At 46.3% G+C, this 14,891-nt stretch overlaps 2 protein-coding genes across 2 annotated transcripts in view; one reads left to right on the plus strand and one right to left on the minus strand.

Annotated features, from left to right (window-relative positions):
* Positions 1-11,744, plus strand: part of Abcg5 (ATP binding cassette subfamily G member 5) — a 24,529-nt gene extending 12,785 nt beyond the window's left edge. The window contains exons 8-13 of the mRNA XM_059248641.1: positions 1-37; positions 139-344; positions 655-793; positions 5,924-6,109; positions 10,339-10,451; positions 11,541-11,744. The exon at positions 1-37 is cut by the window's left edge and continues 180 nt beyond it. Coding sequence (XP_059104624.1) covers positions 1-37; positions 139-344; positions 655-793; positions 5,924-6,109; positions 10,339-10,451; positions 11,541-11,734 — 875 coding nt within the window. The 3' untranslated portion in view covers positions 11,735-11,744. The remainder of the gene's footprint in view (positions 38-138; positions 345-654; positions 794-5,923; positions 6,110-10,338; positions 10,452-11,540) is intronic.
* Positions 11,745-14,478: 2,734 nt separating this feature from the next.
* The window catches only part of Dync2li1 (dynein cytoplasmic 2 light intermediate chain 1), a 36,524-nt gene continuing 36,111 nt past the window's right edge, over positions 14,479-14,891 (minus strand). Inside the window, exon 13 of the mRNA XM_059248433.1 lies at positions 14,479-14,753. Within this exon, the coding sequence (XP_059104416.1) occupies positions 14,691-14,753 (63 nt within the window). The 3' untranslated portion in view covers positions 14,479-14,690. The remainder of the gene's footprint in view (positions 14,754-14,891) is intronic.

A 14,891-nucleotide genomic window follows, 5' to 3' on the forward strand; every position in this document is an offset into this window, starting at 1 on the left:
CTCCCGGAATGTTCTGTAAGCTGGGTGTCCTCTTGAGGTAAGAGCTTTGGAAACACAGCCAAGGCCCACTTTAGGTCTCTACAGACATTTACCAATAATGAAATAAAAGGGATTAAAGCCGGCTTGTTTGGTTTTCAGGAGGGTGACGAGAAACTTAATGAGGAACAAGCAGGCGGTGATTATGCGTCTCGTTCAGAATCTGATCATGGGTCTGTTCCTCATTTTCTACCTTCTCCGGGTCCAGAACAACGTACTAAAGGGAGCTATCCAGGACCGAGTGGGTCTGCTGTATCAGCTCGTGGGTGCCACCCCGTACACTGGCATGCTCAATGCTGTGAATCTGTGTAAGTGCCTATATGTGGGAGGTACGTTTCTCCCCCACCAAATCTATCTGCTCCAGCTGCTACCTTCCAAAAGCTCACCGTTTTATTATTTTTACAGAGAAGAAAGTAAAGTGTGGGGTCTTTGCTGCCACACTGTCCCCAGGTAGTGTGTAGAATTTTGAGGCGGGAGGATGTATTGTTCCATGATTGTGGAGTCTGCCTGGCTGGCTTCTTGATCCAGCCCCGATAGAGCCCAAGTTCAGCTTGGGTAGCCTTTCCTTCCTCCGTGGTGTGGGGACTGACTGTTTCCGGAACATGCCTTCCATGCCAGTTCCCATGCTGAGAGCTGTCAGTGACCGGGAAAGTCAGGATGGTCTGTACCAGAAGTGGCAGATGCTGCTGGCCTACGTACTGCATGCGCTCCCCTTCAGCATCATCGCCACGGTGCTTTTCAGCAGCGTGTGTTACTGGTAAGGTGGGGTTCAGGGGCACTGAGTTCACCTGGGCCAGGCTCCCCGTGGAGGGCGGATGGGACACATGGAAAGACAGCGAGAGGATGAACCACGCTATTCCGTGTCTGGTGCAATGACCTGCCTTTCAGGGCAGGTATTTTATTACCAATAACCCCACAGAGGGCTGCATGGGACCCAAGAGCAGGCCAGCAAGACCATGTCAGGGGGAACAGCATGCCTCGTGCTCTGAGGGTCTGGACTAGAGAAGAGTGTTCACAAGGAGCTGGGACCCAGGTGCAGGACCCAGGTGGCCTTTGGAGGCTGCAGCAGCCCCGTCAACCTGAAGTTCTGCTGATGGACCAGGATATCGCCGTTTGGTGGGTTGAGAGGGCTTAGGAAGCAGAGCGGTGGCCACAGGAAGAAGGATGGGGAACATCACTTCTGTGAGTTTTGACTGATGGCCTTTTCATTTCTTAGAACTTTAGAAAGAACTCAAAACGCGCAGGGTTAAGACACTCGCTTTGTTGTCACGAGTAGGCAGATGGTCCCCACCTGTCTGCCATGTCTCTTCTCCATGTGGCTCTGCCACAGGAAGACATGGAGGACGTGAGTCGGCCTGTCCTGACTCCATTAGTGTCAAGGCACTCAGCTGTGCCGAGAGAGAGCCTGCAGTTCCTGAGACACCGTTCCTCTTCACTGATTGGATCCCTCTGCAGATGCCCCTAATCGCCACCACCACGATGCCATGACATACAATATGAATTGTTTTTACAAACTACATGCCATGTAAGTGCAAAATAACCAAGGGCATGTTGGTATAAGCTCCAGAATGAAGGGTTGCAGGTCTCTTGGGAGACATTTTTACTCACAGAGGTAAGGCTGCTTGTCTTCCGTCAGCATGAGGGTGGACTTCCAACAGAGGACCACGACAGGAACCACATAGCCTTTCTTGCTGGCCCTGAGGGCAGCCCTCTTCTCTGAGCTTGGGAACAATGTGGGGTAATCTGACTGGTGCTACAAGCCACAGGCCTATCTCACTCAGGACAATGGATTCAGAGTAAAATTTTTAAAATGGGATTATTTTTGAGTAAAACAAGGTTGAGTGCAAATTGAAGGCTTTGTTTATTTAGACTCTTTCTACTCAACATGGCCACGGACTGGTGATGGCCGGTTTATTTCACATGCAGAATCCCAGTCTCAGCCCTACTGAATTAGGTCCTGCATTTAACAAGATCCTCACGTTAAGTCACATAGCTCTTTAAGACCCTATGAAGCAAAGGCTTTGATGTTAATGTAGACACTGGCCGTGAGAAAGAGCTGGTTCAACCAGACTTGAGAAGGCTGGGTGTGGTTTTAAACCAGATGGAGCCCAGGCATGCCCGTCATGACTATTTTTCAGACGTTAAAATGGAGAATCATTTCTAGTAGTGTGAAGCTGTTAGCCACGTAGAAAATGCTTCCATCAAGTTACAGAAAGAGCAGCGGATGGCCACTGTGTCAGGCACAGACTGGGTGCTACAGGAGAGTCACTGAACAGTAATCTCAAGGGTCCTGCCCTGGAGCTGAGATTCTGAAATCTAGACACCTCAGACATTCTAGAGGGCTGTGACAGCTCTTTCCCAGCATGCCCCACTTGAACTCATTCAATGGCGGAGTATGACTGGAACCAACACTGGGTCTCTATACTAATCCCGTACAAAGAATCTGCTTAGCAGAAATATTAACATGCTTGAGGACCCCAGACCCCACTGCAATATGGCCTGCCTTTCCAAAACTCTTAAGTTTCCACATTCAAAAAATACATCTGCCTTTCAGATGAGGGATTGTGCATAGGAACGAATCTGGGGTAACTTTAATTCAAGGAATTATATGATTAGCTTCATACAGAGGCAGAAGCACTGTACCGAGGATGCCCAAAGCAGCTCACACTCAACATGGCAGCTCTCACACACAACACAGCAGCTCACAATCAGTGTGGCAGCTCACACACAGCACAGCAGCTCACAATCAGTGTGGCAGCTCACACTCAGCACTCACCAGCTCTGCATGTATTCATTTATGGAATCCTTGTGACTGCTTTGTGAGGGTGACGAGGAAACGTTCTTGTTTATGGAGGAGTAAACTGAGGTACATGTGGGGGCTACCTAGCTCACATCCATGATCTTAGTGGCTTACAGAGGATGCATGAACTGCTCGTTCCCACGCCAATCCTTTCCTTCAGTCTTTAACAGAAATGTCTCCTGGCCAGCTGCTCTCCATTCAAGTGGGTCCAGCTCCTGAACCTTGTTCACTCTCTGTCTTACACTCAATGGCACTCAAAATCTTCTGTGTTCAAGGGTGGGCAGAGAGTCTGGGGGAGAGGAAGTTTGGAGGTGTCTGTAGAAAGACTGAATAAGCCGTGGTTTAATGAGAGGAAGGAGCAGGGACCACCAGCAGACAGGGGCACAGGTTCAGAAGCAAACTCATAGAGGGTCTTTGCAATGGAAGAGTTCCGTGTGCTGCGGTCACGTGATGAAGGGTTGGGGAAAGGAGCACAAGTTGAGAATGAAAGCCTTGGGGTCCGGTCAGGGAGGCGCCGACCACTCGGTTGAGCGTCTCTGGTAACAGGACATAAGAGAGGACATTGCAGGAGACAGGGCTCCTTGTGTTGGGTCTGGAGAGTCCAGAATCTCTTTACTAACAGACTGGACTTCAGATGGAGAGGGTGGATGGCCCAGGGAGGCTCCATGCCTGGAAAGGCCCAGGAACCAAGAGCACGGGCAACAGAAGGGGGTGCTGCCAGGCTGGGGTGTGGCAGAGCACTTGCTTGGCATGCTCAGGGCCCTGGGTTCAATCCCCAGGACCACAAAATTCTGTGGCTGTCTGTCTGTCTGTCTGTCTGTCTGTCTGTCTGTCTCTCTCTCTCTCTCTCTCTCTCTGTGTGTGTGTGTGTGTGTGTGTGAGATAAGCCTGTTCAGTACCAGTACAGATTGAAGGAGGTAAGACATGACATGAGGAGGTCATTGCCACCTTCCAGAAAAGAGCTTCAGGAGTGTAGTGGGGTGTACTCTGGTTTACAGGGGAACAGGGCATGAGCTGGAGGGAGCAGTGAGGATATGAGCTGGTGGAGGATAGTATGAAAAGGGACATTTGCTAGATCTGCATACCTTCCTCGTGTATGTCTTACATCAAACTGTTCTCACTGGTGACTATGTATCTTAAACTCTCAGTAAGCTTGGGGGCCCGATAGTCCCTTTGGAGAGCAAGGAAAAGAAATCAGCATGTCTCATCCCATGACTGTTGGGCTTAAAGAATGGTTGTCTTAGTATATGGTAAGGAAAACCATCAACAACTATTAGAAGGACTTGGGATGTAGCTCTGTGACAGAAGGCTTTACGGGAGGCGAGTTCTCTTCCTGAGAATGGAGACGAGAATAAAATTGGGGAAGTGGGAGAGGAAGTAACTTAAAGTCGAGGTTTATGACAGCCATGATGAGACCCTGATGAGAGGAGACTGGACCCCAAGATGTAATGAGAAAACCTTACGGGATCCCTGTAGGCAGAAGTTTTCTCCGGTCCCGCCTGGCCCTCAGTCCTGCAGCCGCTGGGACCCAAGTAAACATACAGAGGCTTATTTTATTTACAAACTGTATGTATGGTCTATGGCAGGCCTCTTGCTAGCTAGCTCTTATATCTTAAATTAACCCATTTCTATTAACCTATGTTTTGCCACGTGTTCCGTGGCTTACCAGTCTGCTGGTATGTTGTTCCTTGGGCGGTAGGCTGGCGTCTCCCGTCTCTGACTTTCTTCTCCTCTCTTTGTCTTGGATTTTCTGCCTGCCTCTAAGCTGCCTTGCCATAGGCCAAAACAGCGTTATTTATAGCCAATGGGAGCAACACATATTCACATCATATAGAAAGACATCCCTCAGCACTTCCCCTTTTCTATCTAATCAAAAAGGAATGTTTTAATTTTAACATAGTAAAAATTACATATAATAGAACAGTTATTAAACAGGAATTACAGTTACAGATCCCAAAGCCAGCTACGTCACAGCGGCAAAGAAGCAAAGTGGGTCCAATTGGTACAGCAATATGCTGTGTTTACTTCTGGTCCCTGAAGTGAGCAGAGCTCCTACTAGGAGACAGTGCAGAAATGGGCCAGGATCTGAGTCAGAGAGGGCTGGGGACATGGGGCAGCAGGCTGTACTTCAAAACTACAGTCTGAATTTTTGGAATTGGAAGATTCTGAGCAAGTGACTGAAGTTAGGAGAGAGAGCAGCTGACTAAGAGACATTTCTGTGGATGGCTTCTCAAGATAGTTAAAAGACTGGGGGAAAAGATTAGAGTGGAAAAGATGATCCTTATCCTCATACTATAAAATTGCCAAAGGTGACTGATTGTTTTCAAAGCCCCAAGGCTATGGGTTGAGAAGAAAATTAACATAATTAAAACACATGGTGATTTGGGCAAGAGGAAAGGACAGCCTTCAGGACTGGCTGGGAGGGCGTAGCTGAAACATGGGGGTTTCTTTTCCTTGCTCAACAAATGGACCGATGGACCCCCAAGTCTAATGAGAGTTTAAGACACGCGATCACTGGCAAGAACAATTTGCTGACAGACAAATACAAGGAAAATGCACAGGTACAGGTGAGCTTGTTACAAGACCATGAAGGTGAAATCAAGGCTCTTAGACTAAAAGACACTGGTAGGAAGGCGTGGGAAGGTAATGCATAGGGACAAATTAGTGAGCCATTTCATGCTGCCAATAATCCTAAGGACAGGGATGAGGTTCTGGGCAGCGCGGTGGGGGAGCCCTCTGCATTAGGTTTGGAATGACGGGAAGAACACAGTAATTTATGAAGAGACCCGGAGAGTTTAGCAGCCCTACATCTGCCAGCCCGTGTGACTGTTGTCGAAGCAATTTAATATTTTGCCACGAGAACTAAAGACGTTGTAACAGGCAATTCACACTGAGTTGAAGTTGATGGTAGTAAGTGGGCTCAAATGTCAGCTTTGTCCTGAGGAGGGGTGACAAAGGGGACTGTGGCTCGCCCTGCTAATTCCGCCCTCCCACTAGCCAGCAAGGAGTTATTCACAGGAGGCAAGCATCGTGTTTTTCTTAAATGACAGTGCTTGGAGAGAAACCTGAAGACTTGTGTTTTTCTAGGACTCTGGGCTTGTATCCCGAGGCTGCCAGATTTGGGTACTTCTCTGCTGCTCTCTTGGCCCCCCACTTAATTGGAGAATTTCTCACTCTGGTGTTGCTTGGGATGGTCCAAAACCCCAACATTGTCAACAGTATAGTCGCCCTGCTGAGCATTTCTGGACTGCTCATTGGATCTGGATTTATCAGGTAAGAGGAAATGATTAAAAAGATGTAGTCTGGCATGATTCGTGGTCAAGGATCACCGAATAATGACTGCCATAAACCAAACCCAGGGAGCCGAGTGGTGCTGGTTGAAGTGATCACCTTGTAGTCTGGGCTGCTTCTATTGCTCGCCAACCATGATTGCCTTAGACCTTGAACTGTTCACTGTCTGTTAGTACGATGTCTTTTTATTGGACATCAGGACACAACAAGGTAAGCACATTGTTGATGTGACTCATATGTAGCAAGCTAGGAAGACAAGAGAAGGAACCAACCTAGATTCTCTAAGAAAACTCGCAGCCCAATTTATAGCCAGTGTGCACGTGGGCTCCTCTCTAATTGGTACAAGTGAGGCTTCATTCCAGCTCTCAAGCCTCATTTTAAAACGTATTTATTTTTATATTATGCGTATGTGTGAGGGCCTGAATGTATGTATGTGCACCGTGTATGTGTTGGGGCCTACAGAGGCCGGAGGAGGGCATAGGATCCCCTGAAACTGGAGTTACAGATGGTTGTGAGCCACCATGTGGGCGGTGGGAACTGAGTCCAGGTCCTCTGCAAGAGTAGCCGGTGTTCCTAACTGCTAAGTCATCTCTTTAGAACCCCCTACTCTGGTAAAGGGGAATGGGGCTTGCCCTGTTCATCCCACCCTCCCACTAGCATGCAAAGATTTAGTCACAGGAGACAAGTACGGTACTCCGGAATTAAAATCAGTTAGATAAGGAAAGAGCCAACAATATAAAGTACTGTTAAAAAAAATTAGTGGACATGTGCCAAATACTAACAGTATCTCTGGGTGATATTTAATTCCTCATCACATTTTATTTTATAATTTTTCTTTTACATATCATTTTGTAACGAAGAACATACACTCATGCATCACACGTACTTTTTAAAATTAGTAGCAAAATGGGTCAAAAATAAAAAGAGTGAAATCTCTCCAGGCAACATTACATGTGGGACCCAGTATGTAAATTACAACCCTAAGGCAATGTGATGGCTGTGTGAGGTGGCCCCGTGGGAAAAGGCATACTCTGCAAGCCTGAAGACCTGAGTTTGGGCTCCCCACACCCGCATAAAAGCCAGGCATGGCCCGGAGCCCCAGCACATAGGGTAGGGTATGCAGAGACAGGAGGATTGCTGGAACCAGCCTACCCCCCAAACCACAGCCTTCAGGTTCAGTGGGAGACCCTGTCTTACAGGAACAGAACGGGGAGAGGCAGAGACGAACACATGGCATCCTCCTATGGCCTCCCGATGTGTGCTCAGGGGCACACACATGAGCAGGCACATACATGTGCACACATGCACACAGCCCCCACATACAACAAAATCAAGGAAGAAACAATGAAAAAGTGAGCACTATTTAAATGTGATTCCATTTATGTGAGAGTCGGAGTAATTTGTTTTCAAGTAAGAAAGTTAGGCTTGGACTTGGCTGTTCGAGGACCACCCCTAGGAGGATGCTCACAGTGCATATGCTTCCTGGAGACGGCTGACCCTGGACCAGAAGCTTCTTCTACTGCATAGCTGCCGTCTGACAGTGAACAAGTCACTTTTTTTTTTGTCAAAACTGGTTTCCTCATTTATGAAATCTTGAGATAAGAAGCTACCTGTTCAGGCTAGGGGTGTACATGAGACAGGTGTACAGCCTGAGGGCATGCTATGAGCTGACCATACTAGACTATATTAAGTCTAAATATATTAGACTATTTCCATCCATAAAGGACAACCTTTCTATTACACTCTATGTGTCTCTGCTGATGAAGTGGTTGGTAACATCCCTGAAAACTGTGCAAGTCAGCCCAAAGGTTCAGAATCAGGCCAACGAGGTAGACCTCAGGGTGGGCAACATCTCCTCTTTCATATATTTAGATCTTTAGAACGCCAGCCAGTCTGGCATGATTTCACACACTTGGGTTTGGGGGAAAGGGGATGATCATTCTTAAAAGGGATGCCATGGCCATCACTGGCAAACACTCTCGTGTTCTTGGCCAAACCTCCACACAGCAACACGTGTCAATGAACAGTTCCTCCCTCTTGAAAGCAGTCCAATATTTCTGTGGCAGGATCTTGTTCTTCCTTTGTGCCTTCCACTCTGTCCCCGTCACCTGTACAGAGCCTGCCTTCTGGCCCCAGGGCTGAAGATGCTCTCTCTGAAGCACCCCCCCACACCCACACACCCACACAAGGCCCATTAAGGGTCATCTTGCATTGCATCCTTTCTCTATATTTGAGACTGCCAGTTCAGAGCGGCAACACGCCCCATTTATCACCAGTCTTTCTCGGTGGCCAGTCCATGACCTAGAGCCAAGCAAGTTTGCAAAGATCATTTGTTGCATTTGTTGGATAAATGGATGACCTTCCTTGGGCTGCCACACAGGACTCGGGCACTGGCTGTGTTGGTGTCCTTTCTGATAACCAATGTAAGTGCAGGTGGAGTACATGTCTTGTGTTTAGCCTGGTGCACAGGGCGAGATGAGGGCACACACTTCTGACCTCAAAGCGCCAGCACGCAGCTGGGCAGCCATCCCCCTGTGGCCACCACCTTGGTCAGGTCTTTGCCACCTCATACTTGAACTTTTATCGTGGCCTGCTCTTCCTGTTTTACTGGTCTCCCCTTATTCTGGTCCATTCTACTTGTTGGTGCTACATTAATTTCCTTAAAAAGATATTTCAACTTGATCGTTTCCATGGTTACTCAAGGTCAACTCATTTCACGACCCTGAAACTGCTGTTGGCCATGTCGTTCCAAGCTCGTCTCCTTCTGCTCCCCCTTGCCATCCTCCGTTCTAGCTTGGAGAAGTATTCAGCCCCAGCAGGAGGGCCAGCTGGCCTGTGCTTAGGCCATTTCTGCCTCCGTAAGTGGCACGAGTTTTTCCCATGTCCCTACCTACCCTCTCCAGTCCACAGTCTCTGATCTTGGAAAACTTTCAGTAACTAAAGTCATGGGGCTCAGGGGCCACCTGGGAATAGGTGAGACAATAAATATTAATTGTAAGGGTATCATGGACATGTGGTATTGGTTGTTTACACACTCTTGGCACCAACAGTTCACTTCCGTGTATTTTTGTGAAATCCAGGATACATATTCTATGTCCCTAACTATGGTATGAGTTCTTTAGGGATAGGATACTTTAAAAAAAATCCCCAAAGAAGCTAGAATTAGAATCTTATATTTATGTGTATGAATGTTTTGCTTCATGTATGTCTGTGTACCTGTGGGGGTCAGAAGTGGGTGTCAGATCCTCTGGAACTGGCGTTACAGATGGCTGTGAGCCACCCCGTAGGTGTGGAATTGAACCCAGGTCCTCTGCAAGAGCAACACGTGCTCTAAACCATTGAGTCATCTCTCTCTGGTCCCATAACATGTTTTTACTGATAGAAACCATATCGTGCTCTGAGAGGCAATCAATATTGGCAGGGAGTTTCTCCTGAGACAGACCAGAGAGGAGCATGTTTTTCTCAAGAATAAAGAAAGGGACAAAAGGGAAAACAACAACAAAATCCCCCAAACACCAAACAAAAACAAACAACCCCTCAAACCCAAACCCAAAACAACAAAAAACCCCAAAAACAAACAAAACCCAAGGAAAAACTTCTGCTTGCAGCCTCCAACTTTCCTCCTCATATGCTAGCTTGGTCCTCACATCACCCTGAGGACCTTCAGCTCTCTGCTTAGTCAGACGCCACAGTCGTCACCTAATATAGTATGTACTACGTGTATGATTTCTTGCATGTTTATATAAGTAATGTTGAGGGAGAGAGGGAGGGAGGGAGGGAGGGAGGGAGGGAGAGAGAGAGAGAGAGAGAGAGAGAGAGAGAGAGAGAGAGAGCGCACCAGCCAATGGTCATGAGATTCTCTTAAGTTTCTACTGAAATGGGCTACCAGGTAGAAGTTAGAAATGACGAAGTGCCATACTCACATGCAGGGATGGCTGAGACCTATTTGGGAGAATAAAGGTCAAGAGTGTGAGGAACCTGGTTCTACACAGTGGGAGTTTCATAAACACACACATTTTCTACCATATCACCAAAATGTCAACAGCTGTTTCTGCACAGTGTTAATTGAAGACTTCATAGTAAGCATCATTTTATAATAGAGATGAAAGATTCTGCTTAGACTAGAAAACATAGACTGGTTGTTTTTTCATGTAACAAGACTATTTACTAGAACCTATTAACTTTTCTTTCTCTTTTTTCTTTTTCTTAAGAAACATAGAAGAAATGCCTATTCCTTTTAAAATCTTGAGTTATTTTACATTCCAAAAATACTGTTGTGAGATTCTTGTAGTCAACGAGTTCTATGGGCTGAATTTCACTTGTGGTAAGTGTTCCATTTTACAATATTATTTTTACATGTTGTTCTAAGTAAGCAGTTTCTTAGGGAAATGTATTTTTGGGTGAAATGGTATGAGAGAGAGAGAGAGAGAGGAGAGAGAGAGAGAGAGAGAGAGAGAGAGAGAGAGAGAGAGAGCGAGCCAGGAGATGACCTTGGATTTTCTTGGGTTTTGTCCTTTGAGCTGCCCACTTTGTTGTTTGAAACTGAGTCTCTCGCTGGGACTTGGGATCTGATTAGCTGGGCTGGCTTGAGGAAGCATCAGGGACGCAAGCCTCTCCAGTGCTGGGGTTGTAAGTGTGTGTCACCGTGCCCCGTCTTTTATGTGGGCAACTCGAACTCAGGTCTTCTTGCTTCTGTGGCAGTCACTTTACTGAATAGGCCATCTCAACTCTTAGAAATGTTGTATTTTCATAATAAAATTTTCAAGCCTTGATTTGAATAAAGCCCACCGTTTTCTCTGATTTTTTAATGGAAAATATTCACTGGTCAAGTCAGTCTCCTGTCAACAGTCGACAGCTTGAGGACACTTGATATTCTTACAAGTGACAGGCCTATGTAATTGCTAGTATATTCTAGATAGTTCCTAGATCACCGAACAAACCAAAGCAAGCAAATGTGGCCTCTTGTTTCCCCAAATGTGGATAGAATACAGATGGGTAAACCCATTTATTTTTAAGACAAAGGTCAACCTCCAAGCCAGGGCAGTGGGAACACAAGGGCCCACGGCCACTGGAAATCCCAGTGTATGCAGAGAGTAGTGGCTAAGTATTTGCAGATGACAATGTCAGTAACTTTTAGGGCATTTGATGGCAGGCGACAACCAGGAATAGGGGAATGTATCTATTCTCAAAATACAATCAAATACTTTTCCATCTTCAAACCAAGCCGGGACCCCCAGACTCACTCTTGCTCCATCTCACTGTTAATTCTGGGTTCTCCAGAATGTCACGTGGCTTTCATTTAAGAAGGCTACTTAGTGTGCTGAACGCTTGCTTTCTGAACATCGGGGAAATATTTGTGATCAAATAACCTGAAATGCATCAGAGCTGACACTGTCAATCTTTCCCTTGGCAGGTAGCTCCAATACCTCTATGCCACATAACCCAATGTGTTCCATGACCACAGGAATCCAGTTCATCGAGAAAACCTGCCCAGGGGCCACATCCAGATTCACGGCAGACTTTCTGATCTTATATGCATTCATCCCAGTGCTTGTCACCCTAGGGATACTGGTTTTTAAAGTCCGGGACTACCTTATTAGCAGATAGTTACAATACCAGCCAGGAAAGAGTTCAATGGGCAGATGTACCTGCCATGGACAACAGAGGAGTGTCGTCTTTTTTTTTTTTTTTGGTTTTTTTCGAGACAGGGTTTCTCTATGTAGCTTTGCGACTTTTCTGGATCTCACTCTGTAGACCAGGCTGGCCTCGAACTCACAGAGATCCGCCTGCCTCTGCCTCCTGAATGCCGGGATTAAAGGCGTGCGCCACCACCACCCGGCAAGTGTTGTCTTCTAACATCACGATTCCACTTGTGACCCTGCGCCCATCCAGGCCTCCAAGTGCTATGGAAACTGCTCACGGTCCTTTGCTGGTCCAGCTTGTGGGGAGACGTGGTACTTGGAAAGTGTGACTGAACTGGTCCAAGGATGTAAATAATAATAACAATAACAATAACAATAATAATAATAATAATTCATAAACCTATGGGAGATTAGTTTGACTGTTTTTTTTCTAGACACAGAAAAATAAGCCTGTTTTAAAAATCATGTTTACATTTGATAAAGAATTTGATAAAACAAAAGTGTGTGTGATTACTGACTGAGAGCAATACAGGAAAAAGTTCTGGGTTTGCCGGAGAAAGCCTTCTACAGAGGGGCTAAGGAGGTCCCACTGCCATCCGAAAGTCACACGTACATGTGCTTGTCCACATGATGGGGCTGGTCACATGATCACATCAGGCAGCTGCTGGACAGATGTTGGTGAACACCCCTGATACACAGCAAAGAAACCTCAGGAAGATGCTGAACATTGAATGCCACGTATCAGAGAGACTTCTGAGGGATATGTTTGCTTTTTTTCACTTTTAGCATAGTTTGCCTTTTAAAATGCAGTGTTACCGGACAGAATGTGACTGAGAAATGAGCTATGTCAGTCTGGAGAACTGCTGCTCTGCAGTGCCCATAAATGACACAAGAGCCCCCCTAAGAAGAGCTCTGGAGTTTCAGAGACGAGGGGCGCTGGTAAGTGCAAACACACACCCACATACTTCCAGGGATGAAACGATGGGTGTGGGCTATGAAAAACGGATTCTCTGCTACGTGACTGATTATCTTTCTCATTGATCTGCAAGAAATTCATGAACAAGTCTGAAATTTAATTCTCTCAATGTCACCATGGTAACTAGGAGCGAGGCTCTCTGAGAGAGCACATGAACTTGTTCCATTACTGTGACCTAGCTTGTAAAGAATGGTAAATTATAGCACTTGAAATGTCTCCCATTAGAGTGGGAAGGAAACCACAGTGGAAGTCTCCTGCTTAGAACTGCATTTAAGGATCTGAGGCATTGGTATAGTACCAGCAGAGTACTGTCAATTTTTACTAAAGGTCTTTGACACTGATGATTACGATGTAATAGTTACACAATCCTTACAGATTATATATGTCACATCAGGTATAGACAGTCCTAGAGACGATAACCTACTCAAACAGTTCAAAGAGAGTCCCACAGGGAGGAGCCTCTTTTGAAATCACTGATTTCAACCTACTGAAGACAGGAGGAAAGTGGACGCAGTGCCTATTATTCTATGCAGATGAATTCCATTCTCGTTCAGAAACACTGGAAAACTGACATCGTGAATGCCTTCAAGCCATGACATGTTAGTGAGAGCACCCTGGAATCATGATGCTTTTGACCCCTGACAGCTTGTGTCTGGAGTCACCAAACGGACAGTGATCTAAGAAAATCCACGTATAGAATGACTGTTTCTATTACTGTTGTGGCCTGGGCTGTCTGTGCCATCAGGAGGGCACAGGAGGGCTTTCTCCACAGCACAGAGATGCATCAGGAACTCGCTAAACATTGTTCTCGAATGTCAGACCACGTGCAAGACAAACAGCGGACAGACTCCTGTTTCATCAAAATGACCCGATGGCGGCTACCACCCGCATGCCTTCACCTGTCTTCGTGTTCTTAGTAAATGTGCTCATTCGAAGCTGTGTCCACAGCACATGAAGAGTCATGCAGGTCACAAGAAAACATACCATCCCTGACTAATGACAATGGCGATCCTATCCAGAACTGGCTCCTTACATGTCATACCTGCCTGGAAGTCATCCTGGATGTCCATCAACTCATGTTTTGGCCAACTTAGTGATAGGCTGTCCCCTAAGACTGGCCTGTTCTTTAGAAGGTGATATTACACCAAATGTGACGGTCTCACTGGGTGACGGGGGGAGAGGGGGGGATGGAGGGTGCTGCTTTAAAATGGCCCGCTCTCAGCAGCTGGGAATTTCTGGGTGTGAGGACCAGGAATGCGCATTGTACATCAGCACCTGCGGCGGCTTCTTGGGCCTCTCTGTTGAAGGTGAGATCACGACACCTGTCAGCTCTTTCTGGCTTCCTACCACCTGCAGCTGAGAACACATTCTAGAAAGAATATGTCCAACATGGGCACCCAGCTTTATATGGGAACTGCTACCAGGACCAACAACATGGGCCAGTAGTTAAAGGCGCCTGCCTCCAAGCCTGCTGCCCCAAGTTCAATACCCAGAGTCTTCCAAGTTTTCCTCTGATCTCACACACATACCATGGCATGTACACATATACCATGGCATGTACACGTGTACACACACACACACACACACACACACACACACACACTCTAAATTAACAAATAGATAAATAAGTAAATAAATGCAGAATAACTGGTACCAAACACCCTTGATTCGTATAAACCAGAGCAGACACTTATATGTGCCCAACAAGATTCAGACTGCATAGACATCACAGGTAGGAGATAGAAAATTCTTTTATTTAAAAAGAATTACATGCAGTGTATAGTTTCTCTCTAGAAGACTTCAGAACGTTCACAAAGTTGTAGCAGAACATTTCCTCTAATACACTATACATCTCAGCTTTCCTCACACATTGCCACAGAAGGGAAGAAAAGAATCTTACTTGAACTTGGGAAGGAAGACATAAACCCACACTAGTGGACCAGGGTCAAGAGTCCAGCTCAATTTGTTTCCAGGTCTTGGAAGAACTTCTCTTGTACTGTTCCAGTTCCTGAAACAAAGACCTGCATTACTTTAAGGAAACAAACAAACATAATTTCAAGTAGGCACTTGCTAGCTTCTTGATAATGACTTTGATAATGACTGCACTGAATACTTGTTTTCTACAAGAGAGCCTCCAAAGCTCCTG

The sequence above is a fragment of the Peromyscus eremicus genome, chromosome 22 (genome assembly GCF_949786415.1).
Source record: "Peromyscus eremicus chromosome 22, PerEre_H2_v1, whole genome shotgun sequence".
Lineage (NCBI taxonomy): Eukaryota > Metazoa > Chordata > Mammalia > Rodentia > Cricetidae > Peromyscus > Peromyscus eremicus.